This window comes from Talpa europaea, assembly GCF_964194135.1.
Source record: "Talpa europaea genome assembly, chromosome: 14".
Lineage (NCBI taxonomy): Eukaryota > Metazoa > Chordata > Mammalia > Eulipotyphla > Talpidae > Talpa > Talpa europaea.
The window spans coordinates 67,695,605-67,717,804 of NC_140082.1; the positions used below are offsets into that span (position 1 = coordinate 67,695,605).

The following is a 22,200-nucleotide window of genomic DNA, read 5'->3' on the forward strand; positions in this document are numbered from 1 at the left end:
GCAGCTCTATTTATAATAGCCAAGATACGGAAAAAACTTAAATGTTCCAAAACAGATCAGTATATCAAGATGTGGCATATATACATAATGGAATACTACTCAGTGACCAAAAAGATAAACCCATTCTATTTGCAGCAACATGGAAGGATCTGGAGAGGATTTTGTTTAGTGAAATAAGCCAGAAGGAAAAAGATAAATATTGCATGGTTTCACATATATGTAATGTAGATAACATAAACAAAGGGTGAAAGACAAATCTGCCTTTTACTGGCTTTTCATTTTTGTTATTCTTTTCCTACTTTCTTAAGATGAGAGAAAAGAATGTTTATTTGGGCTATTTCTTCTTTCTTAATATGGGTCTATATGGCTATATACTTTTCTTTTAGTAATGCTTTTGCTCTATCCCATACATTCTGGCATTGTGTCCTCATTGTAATGTCTTGAGGTATTTTTAAAATTTTCTCTTTATAAAATAATCCTGTCAAAAAATGGGCAGAAGAGCTAAAAAGAAACTTCTCTGAAGAGGAAATACAAATGGCCAACAGGCATATGAAAAAATGTTCACCATCACTTGTAATCAGGGAAATGCAAATCAAAACTACCATGAGATACCATCTTATACCAGTGAGAATGGCACATATTAAAAAAACTAGCAACAACAAATGTTGGCGAGGTTGTGGAGAAAAAGGAACTCTCCTGCACTGCTGGTGGGAGTGCAAACTGGTCCAACCACTATGGAGAGCTGTGTGGAGATTTCTTGACCTACTAACATAGAGCTTCCATATGATCCAGCAATTCCATTCCTAGGTATTTACTCAAAGGACACAGAAACATCAATTCCAAAGAGCACCTGCACCCCTATGTTTATAGCAGCACTGTTTACAATAGCTAAGCTGTGAAAACAACCCAAATGCCCAAAAATAGATGACTGGATCAAGAAGATGTGGTACATATACACCATGGAATATTACTCAGCATTCAAAAAAGATAAACACATGCAATTTGCAGCAACATGGATGGCGCTGGAAGGGATCATGCTCAGCGAAATAAGCCAGAAAGAAAAGGAAAAATACTGGATGGTCTCACTCATAGCAGGAATTTAGAAAACCTAAATAAGGGACCAGGAAGATGAGTAACTATAAGAAAGTGAAAATCATAATCAACAAACAACTATGAACCAGAGACACTCTATGAGGGCTAGGGGGCAGGGAGGGGAGGGATTGGGGTCAAAATAAGGGGGTTGCAATTGTATGGGGAATATAAAAATAAAATTAAAAAAATATATAAACTGATAAAGAATGATATTCACCATTAAAAGAAAAAAATTTTCCTTATTCCTCATTGACCCAGTGATATTTCAGTACTGTGTTGTTCAATCTCTACATAATAGAGGTTTTCCCGTGTTTATTTCTCTTTGTAGTGATTTCTAGTCTGATATCCTTATTGCCCAAGAAGATACTTTGTATGATTCCAATATTCATGAATTTGTTGATATTTGATATTTGTCTTGTGTCCAAATAGATGGTCAATCCTGGGAATGTCTCAAAAGCACTTGAAAAAAGTGTATAGTATATTTGGGGTTCAGCATTCTTTAGATATCTATTCAGTCCATGTTGTCTAATTATTTAATTAAAGCTATTAAATACCCATTAATTTTTTTGTCTAATACTTTTGTCCATTTGTGATAGTGTGATATTAAAGTCTTCTACTACAAATGTGTTTTTCCCCAATATTTTTTCTTAGTTGACAGTAGTTGCCTAATATGTTTTGGTGCTCCTTCATTTGGCGAGTGCATGTTGATGAATGTTATTTACTCCTGATGTATTGTTTCACTTTTTATTGTACAGTGTCCATCACCGTGGATAGACACTGCTAGCTGTATCTCCATCCTTACTATGCTGAGTTGGGGTACTCACTAAAGGCTGGCTGGTGGTTGCTGATGCTGTCAGGCAGGGACATGAACACCCTGACTAAGGCCTGAGATTGTTCCAAGGTGCTGGAGGGTGCAGCTAGTGTTGGGAGTGCTTGCATCACTGGTCTTGGGTAGAGCCCTATGAGGCCCAGACTGGGTCTTGTGCAGATTTCTGAGGTAGAGAGGGTCGTTGAGGGTTGCTGGTCTGTTTTTCATATTTTATTTCTTGATGAATTCAGAAAGTCAGACAGCCAGTGTTCCAAGTAGTTCAACTGAAATAAGCAAAACAGCTAATCCTATTAAAACATCTATACTCAATTCAACCTTGATGGTGACATATTAATATAACTAAACTCTTACTTAATATATCAATATCTGATTACTGATTGGTTATTGCTGAGATTCTGGCTATTCACACAATGGTGTAAGCTCTCAACAAATAATCAAGAAGTAGGCAGGAGTACCATTGACCTATATTTCTTAATTAACATAGATTAGATATGAAGAGACCCTATATTATCTAGAAATATAAAGCGTTAAAAATGGGAGGACTCTTAGGCAGCTCTTCCTGTCCACTGGTGCCTGTGCAAGTGTCCTTTATTCTTCTGCCCCCTTTCCTAATAAACCCACTCTTTAAACATATATGGAAAAAAGGGAGGATTTTTATCTATTGACTAGCATAAATTCTTATTTTATAAATAAGGAAAACATGGTCCAAAAAAATTTATATTTCCCAATCTCTCACCAGAACAAAGAGTAGAAATTTGTTGTTTTTGCATCTCAGCCATATTCTATCCACTTTACCATGGTAGCTTTCAACCTAAAAAGATCCCTACTCTGCTTATAAAACAAAAAACCTTAAAAATGGCTTTTATTCACTTATAAAATTTCAGAAGTCAACATCATCCCATCCAGTATAATTAAAATAGAATAATGATATTATAATAACATGCTAATAGCAATACCTCCCACATTTGGTGATTGTAAGAGTTAAAGAGAATTATAAAGCCAAAATGTTCAATACTCAGTAAATACTACCTGATAAGCTAAAAAAAAAAAAAAAAAAAAGCCTTCCCATTTCAAAATGAACATATAGGTAAAAAAATTTTAACCAAGTTGTTAGCATGAATGTGAATAAGAACTCTCATCTACTTCTGGTGGTAGCAGAAATACAATATTGAAGAGTCATTTGGCAATACCTAGTAAGTTGATAATGTTCATTTATATAATAACATAAAGCAACTAAAATAGATGAACTAGAAGTCATAGCACATGTTTTACATAACCTCAGAAATACATTATTAAATGAATCAAGAAAACTGAAGAAAAATCCTTTTGGTTTATAAAATAAATAAAATGTTTAAAAAGCTTAAAAGCAATATTATTATATCTATACATATATGCTTATATATGTACATATATGTCAAAATATTAAATTATTCATAACTAGTACTGTATTCGGGTTAGTTACATCTGTAGATGGATGAAGAGAGAAGAAATACATTTTGAAGGTGTAGACAGGGATTAAGATTTGATAAAGCTATAGATGATGAGTACACCACATTGTGTTCTATTTTTTCTTAATATCAAAACAGCTCAATATAAAATAATTAATTGAATATTGCACTGGATTTATGTTGTAGAGTAAGGAAGATGATATTTTCCTTGTGGTGATATGGGAGCTACCTGATGTTGTGCCTGTCCTACAAAATGGGAATGGTATTGTGCATCTGAAGAAGTCTGCTAGAAGCACCAACACGTCTATTCCAGATGTCGAGTTGATCATTGATAAAACCTTTACTCAACATGTTAATGTAAATTTAATTTCTTGATTATTTACCTTTTATTATGGTATATTATAAACTTATACAAATGTAGAGCAACTAATACAATGAATTTCTATGCATTATTGATTAGTTATAAAATTATTTATGCATATCCAAATTTATTCTTTTCTGTTTCCACCACTTTCCCATGATCACTACCAATGGATTATTTTGAAGCAACTTCCTCATACTGTGTCATTCAATCCTCAGCTACTTTGGTATTTAACTCTAAGTGAGGTTAAATTATATTATTTTCTGTAATATTTTATAAAATAATTTACAAGAAGTCCCTATTATCATAACATTTTAATACTGTTCAAATATCCCAGATTTTCTCCTAGTTCTGTTTGTTTATTTTTTTTCCAATTTGTTTACTTCAAGCAGGATCCAAACATGGTACATATCTTACATTTGGTCAATAAATCTCTTAAATCTCTAAATAATTACATCTGTTTTTGCCTTGCAATTTATTTATTGAAAATGTTGGGCAGTTTGGTACCAAAGTTCCCTATTTTTTTGAATTTTGGTGATCATACTCACAGTTATAATTTAAGTTCTTCATTCCCTTGGTCTGGCAGTTGTCTCTGGAGAATTATTTGCATCAGCTTTGAAATTTTTTTAATTAAAAAAATCCATGTACTCTATAGTACTTGATAGTCATCATAGTATATGATGTTATATATGTCCATTAAGATTCACATAATGACTGGTTGTCTTTTGAGGGGCATTAATAGCCATTGATGATCACTATCTAGGTCTGTTATTTCATTTAAGTTGCCATTCTACCATCCTGATTCACTGTTAGCTAGAATGTGTCTTTGAAGAAAAAGGTCAACTATTTGGTTCATTCATATACCTTTCATATAAAATATCAAAACAACTGATATTTTTTCCTGTTATATATATATATATATATATATATATATTCAATGATTAAATGACATTTTCAGATTTCTGAGTTCTTTTTTCCCCCAATCTAAATGGGTGTACTTTTTTAATTAAAAATTAAACTCATGCAGATGTTTATATGTTTTATACGCACCTTCCAGGTATGACAAAATGCTCCAGACTCATCTTGGATATATTTCCTGATCTACTATCCACCATTTCTTTAAGTAATGTCAATTCATTGAATGGGAAATAGTATTAGGAAACTACAATCTAAGTTTTCAGGATCCCCAATAGATTGATCTTTATTTTTAAGTTTTTAGTGGACAGAGCTAGAAAAAAAAAGATTAAAAGAAAACATATCATTAGTTGAAACTGATATTTCCACTCATATTTAAGATAATGTGGATTTTACCGATTTTATTTTATTTGATATCTTTTTATCTTTATCTTGGAAAATCTTTCTTCCTAATGATATTAGCATATTATTTATTCTATCTATATTATTTTTGTATTACATTATATCTAATGTAATACATAGAATTTTGTGTCATGTACTGTATTATATTACAGTATATTGCATTATAGTTTCAGAAAATTAATAAAATTCTGGGAAATATGCTAGCTGAAACAGTTGCAGTTTTCTATGCAGGTCTTTGTCCTTGGAGTGTATGTCACTTAGAAAGTGCCATCAAATTGTCATATTTTAAAATTACTTGAAACAAATCTTTGTGCCACCAACTCTATACACAGCTAAGTTTATTCATTTTGTTGTTTTTTCAAATTTTTATTTTTTTCTAATTATTATTTAAAATATTTTAAATAGTTCCAATACATTCTGGAGATCATTTTAAGTAGTATATAGAAATCTTCACCTTTTTGTTAATTGTGGTAAAATATAAATAAATAAAAATTATCATATTAAAATTTTAAATGTATAAATCAGTGGTATTAAGTACATTCACATATATATATAAAGCATACACACACACACACACACACACATATATATAAATATATATATATATATATATATATATATATAAAGCACAACTTCACCTGTCATCTGTGGATAGGCATTTATGTTGTTTCCATGTCTTAGCTATTCTAAATAGAGTGACCATGAACAGAAGGATGCACATGCTTTTTTGAACTAGTATTTTCATATTTCATATATAGTAGAGGTATTGCTGGGTCATATGGTTTTTCCATTTTTAAGGAATTTTACATTTTTCAGAGAGACTGAACCAATTTATATTCCAATCAACAGTGAATAAAAGTTCCTTTTAGACACATTCTCATCAACACATTTTGTTTCCAGTCTTTTTGATATAGGCCATTTTCATAGGTGTAAGGTGATATATCATTGGTTTTTCATTTGTATTTCCATAATAAGAAGTAAAGTTGAGCATTTTCCCACAAGCTTGTTAGTCATATGTGTATCTTCTTTAAAGAAGTGTCTACCATGGTATTTTTAAAAGACTCTTGAAAGTTTTTGTGACCAATAAAGGTAAATAACTATGAACTAGAGTTTGAATGCATTTAAAAATATTTCAGAAGTATCCATATATATTGAATCTAGATGAATTAATTTAACATATTAAGAAAACTATTTTTGGAAGGTGCAGACACCTACTGAGTCAAGAGAATGTGCACATAACTGAAGGATGAAATGTATGGCATATTTTTAGTTCAAAAATATATTTAGTATAAAATAAATTATTTTGGCCCACTTCCTCAAACTCTACATAACACAGGAAACACTGGGCCAGCTGTGTGTTCCTTGTATATAGTCAATAAAAACAGAAAGAAGATGGATTCATAGTGAGTCAATCAAAGCAATTGGTGAGTGGGTAATGAGAAATGATTTCTTTGAAAAATGAAAATTGTTGCAATACATTATTGAAAAAATTACTGAAATACCATGGAATTGGCTTTTGGATTTTAATGAAAATGTAAATAACCTCTTATTTGAAGCCTTATTTTTTGTGTTTGTCATAATTGACATTATATCTCTTCCTTTTGCAACAGAATTTAGAACTCTATAAATGGAAAATTTGCAAAAGTCACTTACTAAAATAGTTATATTGTTTATGAAAATCCCCTTTCCTTAAAACTCATTTATGAAGCATATTGTATTGAACACCCAATCGAATGTAAAGATAAATGCAGTATGGTACCCGCACTACAGCACAGAACTTGGAGGACTAGACCAGAGGAGCTTCCTAAAGAAGATGAATGTTGAATTTTGTATTAAGAAATTATCAAAAGTTAGCTTTACCCGGACTGAGAGTTTATTGGGTAGTTAAGAAGACAAAAAGAATACCAAATGAATAAAATAATGTGATAAAAAGTCACAGACGTAAAAGATTGTATAGTTGTAAGGGATGAATCCAAGTGAAGCCTGGGAAGAAAGGTAGAAAATTGAGAAGGACAGATATGAAGGGACTAACCATACTCGCATATTCTATAAGAATATTCTTGCATATTCTATAAGAAACTCAGGTTATGTTGTGAGTGGTAACTGTGATGCTGCTTTGATGATAGATTTGAAAATAACGACTGAGAGTAGAAGATTCCAATCAAAAATACTACTCTACTTTTTTGGGGACATGGAATGAGGCCATGATAGTGGGAATGGTCAAAGGAGAGGTTCCCTTTGAGTAATAAAAGCAGCAGAACTTGCAATTGATTAAATATTGATATGCAGTTGAGAGAGGAGGGTAGTAAAAGAAAGGAGAAAATCAAGGAGAACTTCAGGATGTGATGTTACCTAATGAGACATAGAATAAAATGAAAGAAATGCTTAACGGAGGTAAGGAATTAGACCATATTAACCTTCAGATACCTGTACAATTTCAAAGAAATTAAATATATAAGCTTGAAGTTTGTGGGAAGGGATTGGATTAGATTATGAGGTAATTAATATTGGGATGATTATTACAACATAAAGAAATGATATTGCCCAAAGAGAGTTGGGGAAAAGAAAAAGCAAATGAGATGAAAGTAAGTAAGGATATTAGTGGTTGGTAGAATGTTTTGCATTATATAAAATATTCAATAGCTATATTGTAATCTGAAATGAATATAACATTATATTTTTAATTATACCTCAATGAAAAGGACTGATAGAATGAGATGGCACTAAGAAATATAATGGAAGGATTATACCGATACCAATACAAACTAACTCTTGATACAGCATGTATCAAGAATGGCAAGAGAAGGAAATTTCAGGAAGGCAAGAACAACAGAGTGACAAGAATAGTAGTTCAAAATCTCATTTAGATGTCGCTTTTCTATTTTTCTGTAAAATCTCTTGCAAGCTTCCATGGGCCACTTTCACATCAGTAATCAACACTTCATCTTGATACTTTCATTATATTGTGTTTCTTCAGGTCACAGACATGCTACTTCACTTTCTATTCCAAGAATCTAACAGAGAGAGTTCTCAACAAATACAAATTGAAAAGAATCAAATAACACTAGCAATAAAAAAAGTTTAGCGATCATTGGAAGAAGTTTGTTTCTTTTTTAGAGTGATATAGAGCAGAAGAAATGAAAGGAAGTTCAGTAAGGAAAAACAACTAATGTAGAATATTCTTTCAAAAAGTTTGAAGGACTGAGAAAGATAATGTAAAGGTGGTCAAGAAATAAGTCAGGGCCTCCCCTGGTGGGCAGCGATTGAGCGCTGGACTGCGAAGCTTCCCTCAGCCTCTGCAGCACCGGTTCGATCCCCGGCCACCGGACGAGGGTCCCACACAGAACGCAGACCTCTCCTGCCGCCCGCTGCTCCCCTCAGCAGTGTACTCCGCTCCTTCTGCCTATTCTTCTCCCCGCTCTGGCTCTGGTGAATTCTCTTGCCCTCCCGCGCTTCTGACTGTACCCAGTGCTTGTATAAATAAATAAATAAATCTTAAAAAAATGAAAAAAGAAATAATAAGTCCAGGGCCTCCCTGGTGGTGCAAGGAGTTAAGATGCAACCTATGAGGCTGTCCGCAGCCACTGCAGCACGAGTTCGATCCCGGCCAGGGAACTACCCACATAGTGCAGCAGACCTCTCCTGACTTGCCTACTGCTCCCCTCATCAGTGTATTTCAGTCATTTTGTCTGTTCTGCTCCCCACTCTGTCTCTGGTGAATCCTTTCACGCCCTCCCCACCTCCATGCCTCTGGCCTGTACCCCAGCTCTTGCATGCATAAATAAATCTTAAAAAAAAAAAAAGAAATAATAACTCAAGGTTGCAAGGAGGGAGTCAGTAGAATAGGGGAATATATTTTACTGTTATAATGAATTCTAAAAACTAAAAGATTTTAATGGCAAAAAGGGAAGAAATCGATTTTATAAATTTCACTCCCTATTATATAAAAAATATATGAAGCATTTTGTTTTAATTTAATCATAGAATACCAAAGTATATACATAGCATTTATACTGTGGTCAGATATTGTATTTATGATGGCATGACTCTGTTTTCTTCCTTCAGAGTTCTACCAGCAGTATGGAAGTGAACTGCATTGATTTATTACAAATGGAAGGATATAATTTGATAGCTGTTGGAACCTTAAATGGTGTGATTATATTATGGAATTTTGTAACATCTACTGTCAAAGAAGTGTAAGTTTCATCTTTTATTTATTTATTTATTTTTTAATAGAGGCATGCTTTATTTATTTGTTTGCTGGTTTGTTTGTTTGTTTTGTTTATACATGCACTGGGTACAGTCAGAAGCGCGGGAGGGTGAGAGAATTCACCAGAGCCAGAGCGGGGAGCAGAGCAGGCAGAAGGACCGAAGTACACTGCTGAGGGGAGCAGCGGGCGGCAGGAGAGGTCTGCACGCCATGTGGGACCCTCCTCCGGTGGCCGGGGAGCAGCCGGGATCGAACTGGCACCGCAGAGGCCGCGGGCAGCCTCGCAACCCAGCGCTCAACCGCTGCGCCACCGGGGAGGCCCTTCATCTTTTATTTAAACAATATAAACTTTTAGGCCTCCCCTGGTGGCGCAGGCGGTTGAGCACTGTGCTGTGAAGCTGTCCGCAACCTCTGCAGCACGGTTCAATCCCAGCCGGCTGGCGAGGGTCCCACATGGTGAGCAGACCTCTCCTGAATAGCCTGCTGCTCCCCACAGCAGTGTATTTCATCAGTCTGCCTGTTCTTTTCCCCACTCTGTCTCTGGTGAATCCTCTCACACTCCTGCAAATCTGGCCTGTAACCCAGTTCTTGTATAATAAATAAATCTTAAAAAAAAAATAAAATAAACAATATAAACTTTTTACTGCAGGAAAACCAAACATTTAATACTAAAAACAGGGCCTTCCCTGCTGGTGCAGGGGTTAAGTCTCAGTGCTATCACCATGAAGGCCTGCGTTCTGTATCCCGCCAGGGAGCTGACTGACCCACATGGTGCAGCAGACCTCTCCTCTCTTGCCCGCTGCTCCCATTAGCAGTGTATTTCAGTTGATCCAACTGTTCTGCTCCCCACTCTGTCTTTGGTGAATCCTCTCACCCTCTTCCACACCTCTGGCCTACACCCTTTTTTGTATGCATAAATAAATGAACAAAAATCATTAAAAATATACTAAAAACAAATAATAAACAAAAGTGGTGATAGTTACTAAGGGAGGCTGTCCTGGAGGTTATATGATACCAACATTTCAGAGTCGGTTAGCTCTGCATGAGATATATGATATAAGTAGTATAAATTATGTAATTTTTAAATGCTTACCATGCAAATGTTTGCTTATTTTTAGGCACAGACCTGAAGAATGTACCAAAATGGACCTTGACTTGGATTCTAAACACTTCAGAATTAATGATATACTTTTCCTATTTCGTACCCCTGAATGTGCAAGGTAATTCAGTAGTACCTCCTGATCAAGAAATATAAATGGGACTAATCTAAGTGATACACAATGATTTCTGCTGAGACAAGTGCCAAGGAAAGTACAAGAAGACATGAGTTGGGTTAACTGCCTGGCTTCAGCTTTCTTCCCTATAGCTGTCTTTTGTAGGGAGATAGGTGGTCCCATAGATCTAATTTCCAGGGAGTGCATCTAATTTCTTACCATGTCACTCTTATAACTTCCTTTACAACACTAGAAGAGATGAAAGGTTTTTACGTGACCATACTTGCAACCAGAATCTAAGAAAGCAATCTTCATTCATTTCTGAGTAAGTAGATAGATGATTGTTAAATATTTAAGAAAAAGGTATTTTTCCTATGTATATTTTTGCTAAAGAGCTCTGTATTTCAGGCAATAGCTAGTCATAAACACATCTCTGGAGAGAAACCAAGTTTTTTCTCTGGCGAGAAATCAAGTTCTTTGTTAATTTTAGGTCACTGAGTTTTGAGCCATAATGTCACACCTTCTCTAATCCTTGATTTTTTATTCTGAGAATGCTTTAAGAACTTCTGAGTATGTCTGTACCAAAATTCTAAGCCACTGTTCAGCCTGTTCCAGAAGATTGCAGCACAGACAAAACTCAAAACTGTAGAATAAATGCTAGCAAAATAAATGTCACGTAGATGTAATGTGCCTTATGATGTCTACAGTTAGCAATATTGTATTGTACATTTGAAGGTTGCTAAAAGAGCTGATTTCAAAAGTTTTAATCATAAGAAATAATTTGTAACTCTGTATGGTGATGAATGTTTACTTGATATGATTTTGAAATATGTACAGGCATTGAATTATTATGTTATATACCTGAAACTTAATGTCATGTGTCAATTATACATCAATAATTGTTTAAAGTTAGCCAGGTTTGTCAGTCTCCTTACCCTTCTCCCCACCACTGGACCTTCAACCATTTCACTATTAAAGCCTCTAAATCTAGCTTTAAGCTGTGATGCAGGATAGATTTCTATTTCCTAGATCCAGGAAGCATTAAGATGCCTGAGGTTCTGCAGCAGTTTCCATCAACACCAAACTGATGAACATGTATTATGTAAGATTTAAGATGTGATTTGTCTCATGAGTGACTCAGTTTCCACATATGATTGAAAAGTAATCAACTGAAATTAAAGTAGTGAAGAGCACTCTTTTAGTATGACAGAAAATATCAACTTTTCCTCCTTGGGTTTCCTCTCTTTCTTATAGGCGGTTAAGTCAGGAATCCATATGTTCTTCATCCCACTGTGAGTCAAGTAAGGGTCCACAGAGTAGTAAGGTAAGCAAGAAATAGGGAGATTATATCTTCTTGTCAAAACCAATTTGGTTCAAAATAGTGGTATTTATTATTTGAACCTCTCCTTTGATGGAAGGTATAGATTGTCTATGTGTATGTGTTTATATACAAACATTTTTCAGTTTCCCTTAAAAGCAATGTCAAAACAGTTTCATCATTTTTCCTACTTTTTAAACATTTTCATATCTGCAAATAATCAATACATAACAGAAATAAAGTAAATTGCACATGCAATTTTATACTGATAAAATAATAATTTTAGAGTATATCTTGCCAAAAAGTATTGCACAGTTTTCAGAGGATGGACAGATGGTATATAATAATATTAAAATTCATAATGTAAAACAGTAATTTTAAAGTATGTTCTAAGGGGCCTCCCCGGTGGCGCAGTGGTTGAGCGCTGGGTTGCGAAGCTACCCGCAGCCTGTGTAGCGCCGGTTCGATTCCCGGCTGCTCCCCGGCCACCAGAGGAGGGTCCCACATGGCGTGCAGACCTCTCCTGCCGCCCGCTGCTCCCCTCAGCAGTGTGCTTCGGTCCTTCTGCCTGCTCTGCTCCCCGCTCTGGCTCTGGTGAATTCTCTCACCCTCCCGCGCTTCTGACTGTACCCAGTGCATGTATAAACAAAAACAAACGAACAAATAAATAAATAAAAAACATGCCTCAAAAAAAAAAAATAAAAAAAAAAATAAAGTATGTTCTAAGTTTCAATTTCATATATTTTTACACATTACATTTCTAGTTAGGATATTGTTTGAAAAGTTTTCACTGCCAAAATTATTTTAAAACTAGCATGGTGAAAAGAAGAAACTTAGCATGATATAAAAATCACACAGGCATGTGCTTGAGTCCAAGCGCTTAATTCATCATCTGATTAGCTTTAAAGATACCACTTAATCTCTGAGTTTCTGTTTCTTCACGAGTGAAAAGACAATAATAAAGCCTAACTCATGTGGTTGTTAATAGAATTAGAATGTGGTACATATTAGGCACTTAATTATAATCATTATAATGCTATACCTGAGTTTACTAGGAAAATGTCCTGTTATAGCACCTCATTTATGGACATGAAATTCTCTGCAATGCATTTCTTCAAAGAATCAAATTAAAAATAATTTTAAGAAAATAAAGTTTAAGACTATGAGATCAATTAGTGGTTACCAGATGTGAAGAGGGAGGGAAAGTGCAAAAATTGGGTGAAGGGGTTAACAGTTTGCTGAAGGATAGAACACACTATAGATGAGTAAATTAATGCAGTACAAACACAGGTTGCTTTTCAGCGATGCACTCCTGAAATTTATATAGTATTATAATGCAATGCCACTTCAATAATTAAAAAAATAGGAAAAATGTTTTAAAATTAATGCTCAGAAATGTAAATTTAACTATCCAAAGTGTCTGTTCATCCAGTATACCTCCCTTCCTTACAATATCATAGAGGTTGACAATCTTACAATGTTTTCTCTTTTTCTTCCCTAATTCAGGGAAGCAAACAAAGCGTACATGACAGTGAGGTTAAAGGTCAGTATGACGTCACCTCCCTTCCTTATAGTACAACAATTCTTAGAGGATAGATTTTAGTGATCACTTCAAATTGTATACAAATGTTGGATCTTTAAGTTATGCTCCTAAACAAATATAATATAGGTCAATTATATTCCATTAAAATTATTATGCCATGGACAGGTTAAGTGATTGAATATTTTTTAAAAATATGTTTTCTTTTTGTGACTAATTTTGAGGCACTGCAGCATTCAGTGGTCTAAAAGGCAGAATTTCCATTATAATGATGCATTTTTAGATACTAATTGTGGATTTTGAAAATCCAAAATATTTCAGAGTTTTTTAGTCTACAACTCATTTTTCTAAGATTTACTTTAGATTCATAAGCCATTCTGTGTGTGTAAGACTTATACCAAAGGTATTACCTGGTTTTAGTTGTCATGTACTATGTAGGAGCTTTTGTAATAGCACCAAACATAAGCTCTTTAGGCTTTCCAGTGATACAGAATTCCATGTTAATTCTTATTTTGTTTTCTGCCCTGATTGAAGTTCCCTGGTATTCAAAAAATTCTAGGGATGATAATATGCTATTACTGTTATTTTCCTATTAGCCTCTAAATATTACATTGTATGAAATTCTAAGTATTACAAACAGCATAGTAATTTTCCAGTAGATGAGAAAACAGATGTCACAGTGGGACTTCGACAGCCATTGGACAAAAAGCATCCTGGAGGCAGCTACTTAACAGAAACTCAGGCACCTATTATCATCACTGCACATGAGGATGGACACCTCCGCTTGTGGACCTTGGAGGTTAGGCAGCTTATCTTTTACCTGGATACTAAGGAATGGCAAAGATGCAAAAGATTAATAAATGAATATAAGCCTTCTAATGTTCCGTACAGAGTCCGATTATAATATTTTAAACCTGCTAGCCAAATAATTGGTCTTACAACTTGTAAAGCTACACAAATTTTATATTTTTATTATTTTATTTAAAGATTTATTTATACATCCAAGAGCTAGGGTGTAGGCCAGAGGTGTGGGAGGTCTCTTCACCAGAGACAGAGTGAGGAACAGAACCAGCAGATGTACTGAAATACACTGCTGAGGGGAGCAGCGGGTGAGACAGGAGAGGTCTGCTGCACCATGTGGGTTACCTACCAAGTTGGGGATCTAACCAGAGCTGCAGTAGCTGTGGATAGCTTCATAGTGCTGACACTTATCCCCTTGTGCCACCAGGGAGGCCACACATAAGTTTTATAATAAGACAGTTTTGTAACTTAGAAGATCAAATCACTAAAATTACTAAATTAACTATTTCAAATCTTTTTAAAAATTGTATTGTGAGAACATGCCACTAAATGTTTCAGTAGGTATTTAACTAAGATTATATTAATGATCTATTATAATAAAATAATATAAAACACTGTGTTATTGAGTATACATCAATTTTTAGTTATTCAAACTTTTGGAAGAAGTTATTGCATTGTATTGCATGTCCCTAAATATTTACAATGAAGAGATATCTTTCTTTTATTGTAATATTCAAGTAACTTGCCAAAGCAAACCTTAAGGATAGCAATGTACTAATCACTCTCGGTGTTTCAGTATTTCAATAGTAAAGAAAGTTCTTTAGATAGATTATTTGCATAGAAACTTAACTCCAACATTAATATTTTACTGAATTTATTATTATACTTTATTAAGGGAAGACTACTGAAAGATATGCTACCTTTCACAAAATATTCTGCCATTTCTTTGACATCACTGTATACTGATCCATGTGCAAGGATACTATTGGCTGGAAATGTAGGTATGTTGTTACTCTTAAGTAGCCAGCTACAGATATGGGTATAAGAAAATACATGCCATTTACTGAGACAAGTTAAACAAGAGGGTATGTTGAGAATAGCATGAAAGAGAATATTATTGAAAACTTGATGAATAACTATAATAATGAATGAATGTCAGAAGAACCTATTTAATTTCTTACACCCCCCCAAGATTTTTAAAAGATTTTATTTATTTATTTATTTATTTAGTTAGTTAGTTAGTTAGTTAGTTAATTATGCATATATACATACATACAAGAATTGGGGTACAAGCCAGAGTTGTGGGTGGTGAGACCCTAGGCCACCAGGGAGGTCCAAACTGCTTTCATTTCTAGTTCTTAGAGCCAGACACTGTGTTTTCTGACATCTTAACTTATATGTTGAGAAGAATGTAAATTTTTCATTTTTAATCTTGAAAATGTTGTGTTAATCTTCATTATTAAAGTAGTGGCATGAATGAGAGAAAGGAAAGATTATTTTCAATAGGGAATTTTGTTTCACACTTATTGTTATAACTAATATTGTTGATTTTAATTCTTTCATTTCATTCTTTTTTAATTTTCTATTTCTTTTCTTCTGTCTATTTAATTAGTCCTACATTATTTTATTTTATTTTCTCTTACACTTTGAAAGATAATGTGTATGTGAATGTTCATGCATGTGTAAATACAGTTTTTAGTTTTACATGTTTTTAAATTTCTATCCTCCCCAAATAAACAATTTTGATCAGAAAGATATTGGTCTGTAGTTTTCTTTTCATGTGCTTTGTCTAGTTTTAGTAAACTTATGCAATATTGGCTTATACAATGAGTTGAGAAGATTTACTTTTCTTCTAATCTTTTGGAAAAGATTACAACAAAATGGTATTTTGTAAATTTGTGATAGAATTCACCTTTAAGTACATTGTGATCAGGTTGTCTCTGTCTTGGAAAATTATTAAATATTAATTCAATTTCTTTGATAATGTATATCTATTCAGGTTATTTCTTGGGTGAATTTTGATAGACTGTGTCTGTCTTTCAAGGAAGTGGTCCATTTCATCTAGGTTACTAAATTTGTGGACATAAAGTTTGTAGTATTCCTTTACCACCTTTTTAATGCTCACAAGATTTATAATTTATTTTATTAGTAATTTGTGAGAACACAGACTATTATCCACTACACCACCAAGGAGCATAATATTAGTAACTCTGTCCTCTCTTTTGTTCTTAGTCTGCCTAAAAGTTTAACAATTTTATTGAATTTTCAAAGAACTAATATTTGGTTTCTTTGGTTTTCTCATTATTTCTTGTTTTCAGTTCCATTGAGTTGTGCTCCAATTTTTATTATTTACTTCTGCGTACTTGGATTCAATTTTCTCTTCTTTTTCTAGTTTCCTAAAGTGGGAAAAATATTATTGATTTTATATCTTTCTTCTTTTCTAATATGCATGTCTAATGCTATAAAATCCCCATGAATACCAATTTCACTACTTCTCAAATATTTTGATAAGTTGTATTTTTTTAATTTAGTTCAGAATATTTTTTAAAAATTCCCTTTAGATTTATTTTCTTTCATTTATTTTCTCTTATTTATAAACTATGTATATTATTTTATCTCTATGTATTTTTAGGATTTTCCAGCTATCTTTTTATTATTGACTTCTAATTTCCATCAAATCATGTCATACATTGAGAACATACATTTTATTTATGGCCCAGAATGTGATATCTTGGTGAATATTCCATGAGAACTTGTGAAAAATTGTTTATTCTGCTGTTGTTCATAAAAACATCAACAGGGGTCAATTATATACAACTGACTTAGAGATACTATTGATTTCAAAGATGTCCTTATTAATTTTCTGCTTGTTGGATTGGGGCTTTTCTGATAGAGAAATGTTGAATTTTCCAACTACATCAATGGACTCACAGATGTCTTCTTGTATTTTTATCAATTTTTGCCAACATGTATTTTGACAGTGATGTTAGGCATGTACATATTAATATCTTTTAATTGGTTTGCCTAGGCTATTGCATCTAAAGCAATTATTGATGTAGTTGAATTAATATCTACCATGTTTCTCACTGCTATCTGTTTGTTGCCTCCTTTTTTACTTTCTATTTTTGTCTTTCATGCTTTTTCTGATTTTTGTGGTTAAGTAAAATTTTTACATCATTCCATTGTTTCCCATTCTTAGTATACCAATTATGCTGCTTTTTTCCTTATTGAAACAATATTGGTTTATGATACTGTGTATGATTCAGAGATATAGGCTCACACTTTTTCAGTTTGATGTTACCACATCACACTTACCACTTTGTTTTTTCTTTCTTTGTTTCTTTGTTTGTTTTACATTTTTTGGTGGTTTCCTCAGAGTTTGCAGTTATATTTACAACTAATCCATGCCCACGTCCAAATAACACCATATCACTTTACAGGTGACACATATATCTTATAACAAGATATAATAAAAAATAAGAATAATTTTAAATAAGTATTCCTAATTTTTCCCTTCAATCCCTTGTCATTGCTATTATTCATTTCAAGTATCCTAAGTTACAATCATCAAATGCATTTTTGCTATTATTATTTTGAATAAATTGCTTTATTAGCTTTTACTGTGCTTTCATGATTCCTTCTCATATGTCCTTTCTTTATGTAAATCTGAGTTTCTGATCTATATAGTCTTCTCTCTTAAGAACTTTTATTAAACATTGTTTTGAAAACAAATTCTCACAATTTTTGTTTTTCTGAGAATGTTTTTATTTCTTCTTTCCTTTCAAAGGATAACTTCTTGGATACATAAACCTAGGTTGGTATTTTTTTTCTCCCAATACTTTAAATATTTCACCCTATTTTTTTTTCTTGCTTGCATAGTTTCTGAGACCTCAGATGTAATTCTTATCTTTGCTCTTCCATAAGAAAGGTATTTTCCTTTTCTGGCTTCTTTCACAACTTTTTTCTTTATTTTTGGTTTTCTGCAATTTTAATATGATATACCATGGATAGTAATCACTGCCTTGCTTACGTCCAGCTTTTGTAACTATCATTTTGGTTGTGGGATGATAGTCTCCATAACAGTTTGAACTACATTTGACAATGATTTATCCATTTCTAACTCATCTACCCTGATGTGTACAAGAACTTTAACTTTGAATGTACAAGATAATCTCATAATAACTTACTAAGCAGAAACTCAAATACTGCTTTCTTAAAACTGGGTTTCAGATTTCATTTTTCACTTCAGGTTTCTTACTATTTTATTTACCAATATAAATGTCTGAATCAAAGTAACTGCAGTCTGGGTAGAATGCAGGCAACAGAATATCTAATTAAGATCCCAATGTTTAAATTTCATGCAGAAGGACATGTTATTCTTTGCAGTATTAGTTCATTCCTGGATGCACCTCATGATGAAAAGGTAAGAAATTTTGTTTTAATTTGATTAATGAATTAGTACATATTTGTTGAGCATTTCTCTAAGCTAGACACCACAAAAGATAGAAAAAAAAGACAAAGCTCTTCACTGTCAAGTTATATATAATACTCTCGAAATATTAGCTATATGACAAATAAGGAGACAAAATCTTAGTATAAGCCTAGTTTCCTTTAGTACTTTACTCTAAAGGCTAAAGATTGGCTAACTATGTCTAAGAATGTCTTAGTTTTGCATTATAGGTATTACATGAATACATAGATTAAGATTGTATGAATATCTTATAATGGTTATTACTAAAAACAAATTTTTATTTGATCAGTGGAGTTTACTTATTTTTTAATAAAGATCACATGTTTAGTTTTATTATGACTATTTCTACTTTGCAGGGAGGAAATCAAAGTGTGTCTTACATAGCACCACCTAAATTGCTAATGAAGTCAGAGTCAGAACCAGTTTCTTGTATTCTAATCCAATGTTCTTTCTAAAAGGAGCATGACTATCACACAGACAAATGATAAGATTCAACTTATGAAGCACAGTGCTTCATTTATTAACTATAAATGGCTTATAATTAAAGCACACTATTTGCTGAACAAAAGTTACACACTTGAATGATGTATAGGTAGAAGGTTATTAAATTGCTTTATCTTACTTATGATAAATATCATTATTACTAATTTTACCACATAAAAATTATTAAAAATCTACATATTTGCAAATGGAGTTTCTACAAAGTGGCAGCTAAGACCTTTCAAAATTCAGAGAAAATCTTTAAAAAAAATTTATATATCAATATTAATATTGAATTAGATGATGATGGAATTGATTTTTAAAATATTTTACCCACTTAAGAGAATATATTAATAACACCTAAATTATTGCATATTCAACCTCAGTTCAAAATTTTCTGTATTTAGACAATATGATTTTCCCATTTGTGCATGGTTGCCTACTTATAAATATACTGGAGGATCTGCTTATAAGACATTCATTATTACTATTAGTTTTTTTTTTTTGCATGAAAGAACTGGGGTATAGACCAGAAGTACAGGGGGTGAAAGGATTTACCAGAAACAGAAGGCAAAAAAACAGGCAGATCTACTGCAATATACTGTTAAGGGGAACAGCAGGCAAGGTAGGAGTGGTCTACTGCACCATATGTGGGTTAGCTACCTGGTCAGGATCAAACTGAGGCCACAGGGATGACACTTATCCCCTAGGCTATCAGGGAGGCCCCAAACACTTCATCATTACATAACATAACATATACCCTCCATTAAAACAAGTTCAGTTATAGAGGATAGTTACAATGTAAACTTAATATACCAGCCTATATATCAGAATTTAATCTGGTAAATTAAAAGATAAATTAAAAGATCTGCTCTCTTAAAAGATAACTGTTTAAATGACACTCCATGGAATGCAGATATTGTAAAAGATAAGATAGTCAAAATATGTCCACAGAAAGAGAAATCAGGCATATGTATACATACATGACTACAGGAAAAAAAAGTCTTAGATCAGACTTTGTCAAAATCTAAATGAATAGGAGGCTCACAGGAGTCCTCCAAGCTGCCAGAATTCTAAACACACAAATGTGAGTAGGTAGCTGAGCCAGGAAGACATAAGGCCATCTGGGTTCATCAACAATCAAGAGGAGCACACGTATTGGGCTCTGAAGAGGGCCTCTTCAGTTGACAACTCTAGCTAGTTCACACAGATGAAAATGTGTTCTGAGGCTCATTTAGAAACTCTAAACTTGAGGATAAGTCACAGAGAGGGAGCATGCAAGTCAAACCTCATGATGAGAATGAGCCATTTCCTCTTGTTAATTCCTTGTAGAATATACTCATTCTAACTTACTCCCCACAAAGAAAATAAAGAAGAAAATAACATTTTATTCTGGATAACATTTGTAAAATAGGGAAAGTCTTTTTGTCAGGCTTCCCTTTGATCTCTCTATTTTCTTTGGCTCCTGACTATATTCACTTTCAGTACCCCAACAATCCTTCCCCAGAAGATTTTTTTTCTCATTTCTTAATCCTCAACTAAATAAATTACTTCCTCAGTTAAATGCCAAATCTCTAAAGACATAATAAGCTTCCTCTCCCAGAGATATGTGTAGATTAACAAAAATGAAAAATTTTGTACCTAAAAAAACAAGAGAAGAGCTAATTGGGGTAGGGATATTTTTGTCTTACACAGATGTTTCCACTCATTCATAAGCTTACTTTTTGATGATTAAAGGTTTTGCTTAAGGTTGAATTTTGATCAACACATACCAAAGGGTATGCTTTGTTGTTGCTATCTAGAAATTTAAGCAGCTGCTTTCCTGGCGTGCTCATTCTTTAGAAATTATTCAAGTAATCTATGTCGAAGACAAACAAGTGGTGCTTACTGCCTCCATCGATGGCTCAGCAAGGTACGAACCTTCATATTGTAAATTCAGGGTTTTGAGTATGAGAGATAAAGAATTTTATTTTATTTATTTAGTTATTCATTATTTATTTATATTTACATCATTTTTCATTTTTTCTTTTTACAACGTTTGCTTTCTTTTCTCAGGTGTAGTCCCCATAGAATTTCCACCACCAACTCACCCCTGCACCATCACCATAGTCCCTTGTGCTCTTCCCACCCACGTTTTGATCCCTTTCCCTTCTCTTTCCCTGCAGAATGTCTCTGATTTATAGTTGTGTTTATTTCTGTCTTGTTTTGTTATTTTTTATTGTTATTATTTTTTCCCTAATGCCTCATTTGTTTCCCCTATATTCCTCCTATAAGTGAAACCATCTGATATATTTTTCTTTGTTCTTCTGACTTACCTCACTGAGCATAATTCCTTTTAGCTCCATCTATGTCGCTGTCACAAAGATAGACAAAGAACTGAAATCACTCAACAAAAACAAAGTAAACCATTCAGTCAAAAAATGGGCAGAAGAATTTAAAAGACACTTCTCCAAAAAGGAAATGCAAATGGCCAGCAGGCAAATGAAAAAATGTTCAACATCCCACATAATCAGGGAAATTCAAATCAAAACCACAATGAAATATCAACTTACACCAGTAAGAAAGGCACATATTAAAAAAACTAGCAACAACAAATGTTGGTGAGGATGTGAGAAAAAGGAACTCTCCTATCCTGCTGGTGGGAGCGCAAACTGGTCCAACCACTGTGGAAAGCTGTATGGAGGTTCCTCAGACTACTAAAAATGACTCAGCAATTCCACTACTGGGCTATACCCAAAGGACACAAAAACACTAATTCTAAAGAATGTCTGTACCCCTATGTTTATTGCAGCGCTATTTATAATAGGTAAGACTTGGAAACAACCCAAATGCCCCAAAAAAGATGAATGGATCAAGAAGATGTGTTATGTATATACTATGGAATACTATTCAGCAATCAAAAAGATAAAATTAATACCATTCGCAGCAATATGGGGATAAAGGATTTTTAAATTAAAGTTTAAATGTGTACCCCAAAGCAATCTTGACTAGCCAATTTTATTTATTTATTTATTTATCTATTAAGGATTTATTTATTTATTTATACAAGCACTGGGTACAGTCAGAAGCACAGGAGGGTCAAAGAATTCACCAGAGCCAGAGCGGGGAACAGAATAGGC

The 22,200-nt window shown here is 33.4% G+C and overlaps 1 protein-coding gene across 1 annotated transcript in view; it reads left to right on the forward strand.

The window, feature by feature from the left end:
- The window catches only part of WDR64 (WD repeat domain 64), a gene marked incomplete at both ends in the record, with an annotated part of 151,618 nt that overhangs the window by 112,750 nt on the left and 16,668 nt on the right, over positions 1–22,200 (forward strand). The window contains 9 exons of the mRNA XM_084253145.1: positions 3,556–3,726; positions 9,113–9,243; positions 10,376–10,477; positions 11,726–11,795; positions 13,296–13,332; positions 13,989–14,128; positions 15,026–15,131; positions 18,495–18,553; positions 20,884–20,993. Coding sequence (XP_084109271.1) covers positions 3,556–3,726; positions 9,113–9,243; positions 10,376–10,477; positions 11,726–11,795; positions 13,296–13,332; positions 13,989–14,128; positions 15,026–15,131; positions 18,495–18,553; positions 20,884–20,993 — 926 coding nt within the window. The remainder of the gene's footprint in view (positions 1–3,555; positions 3,727–9,112; positions 9,244–10,375; positions 10,478–11,725; positions 11,796–13,295; positions 13,333–13,988; positions 14,129–15,025; positions 15,132–18,494; positions 18,554–20,883; positions 20,994–22,200) is intronic.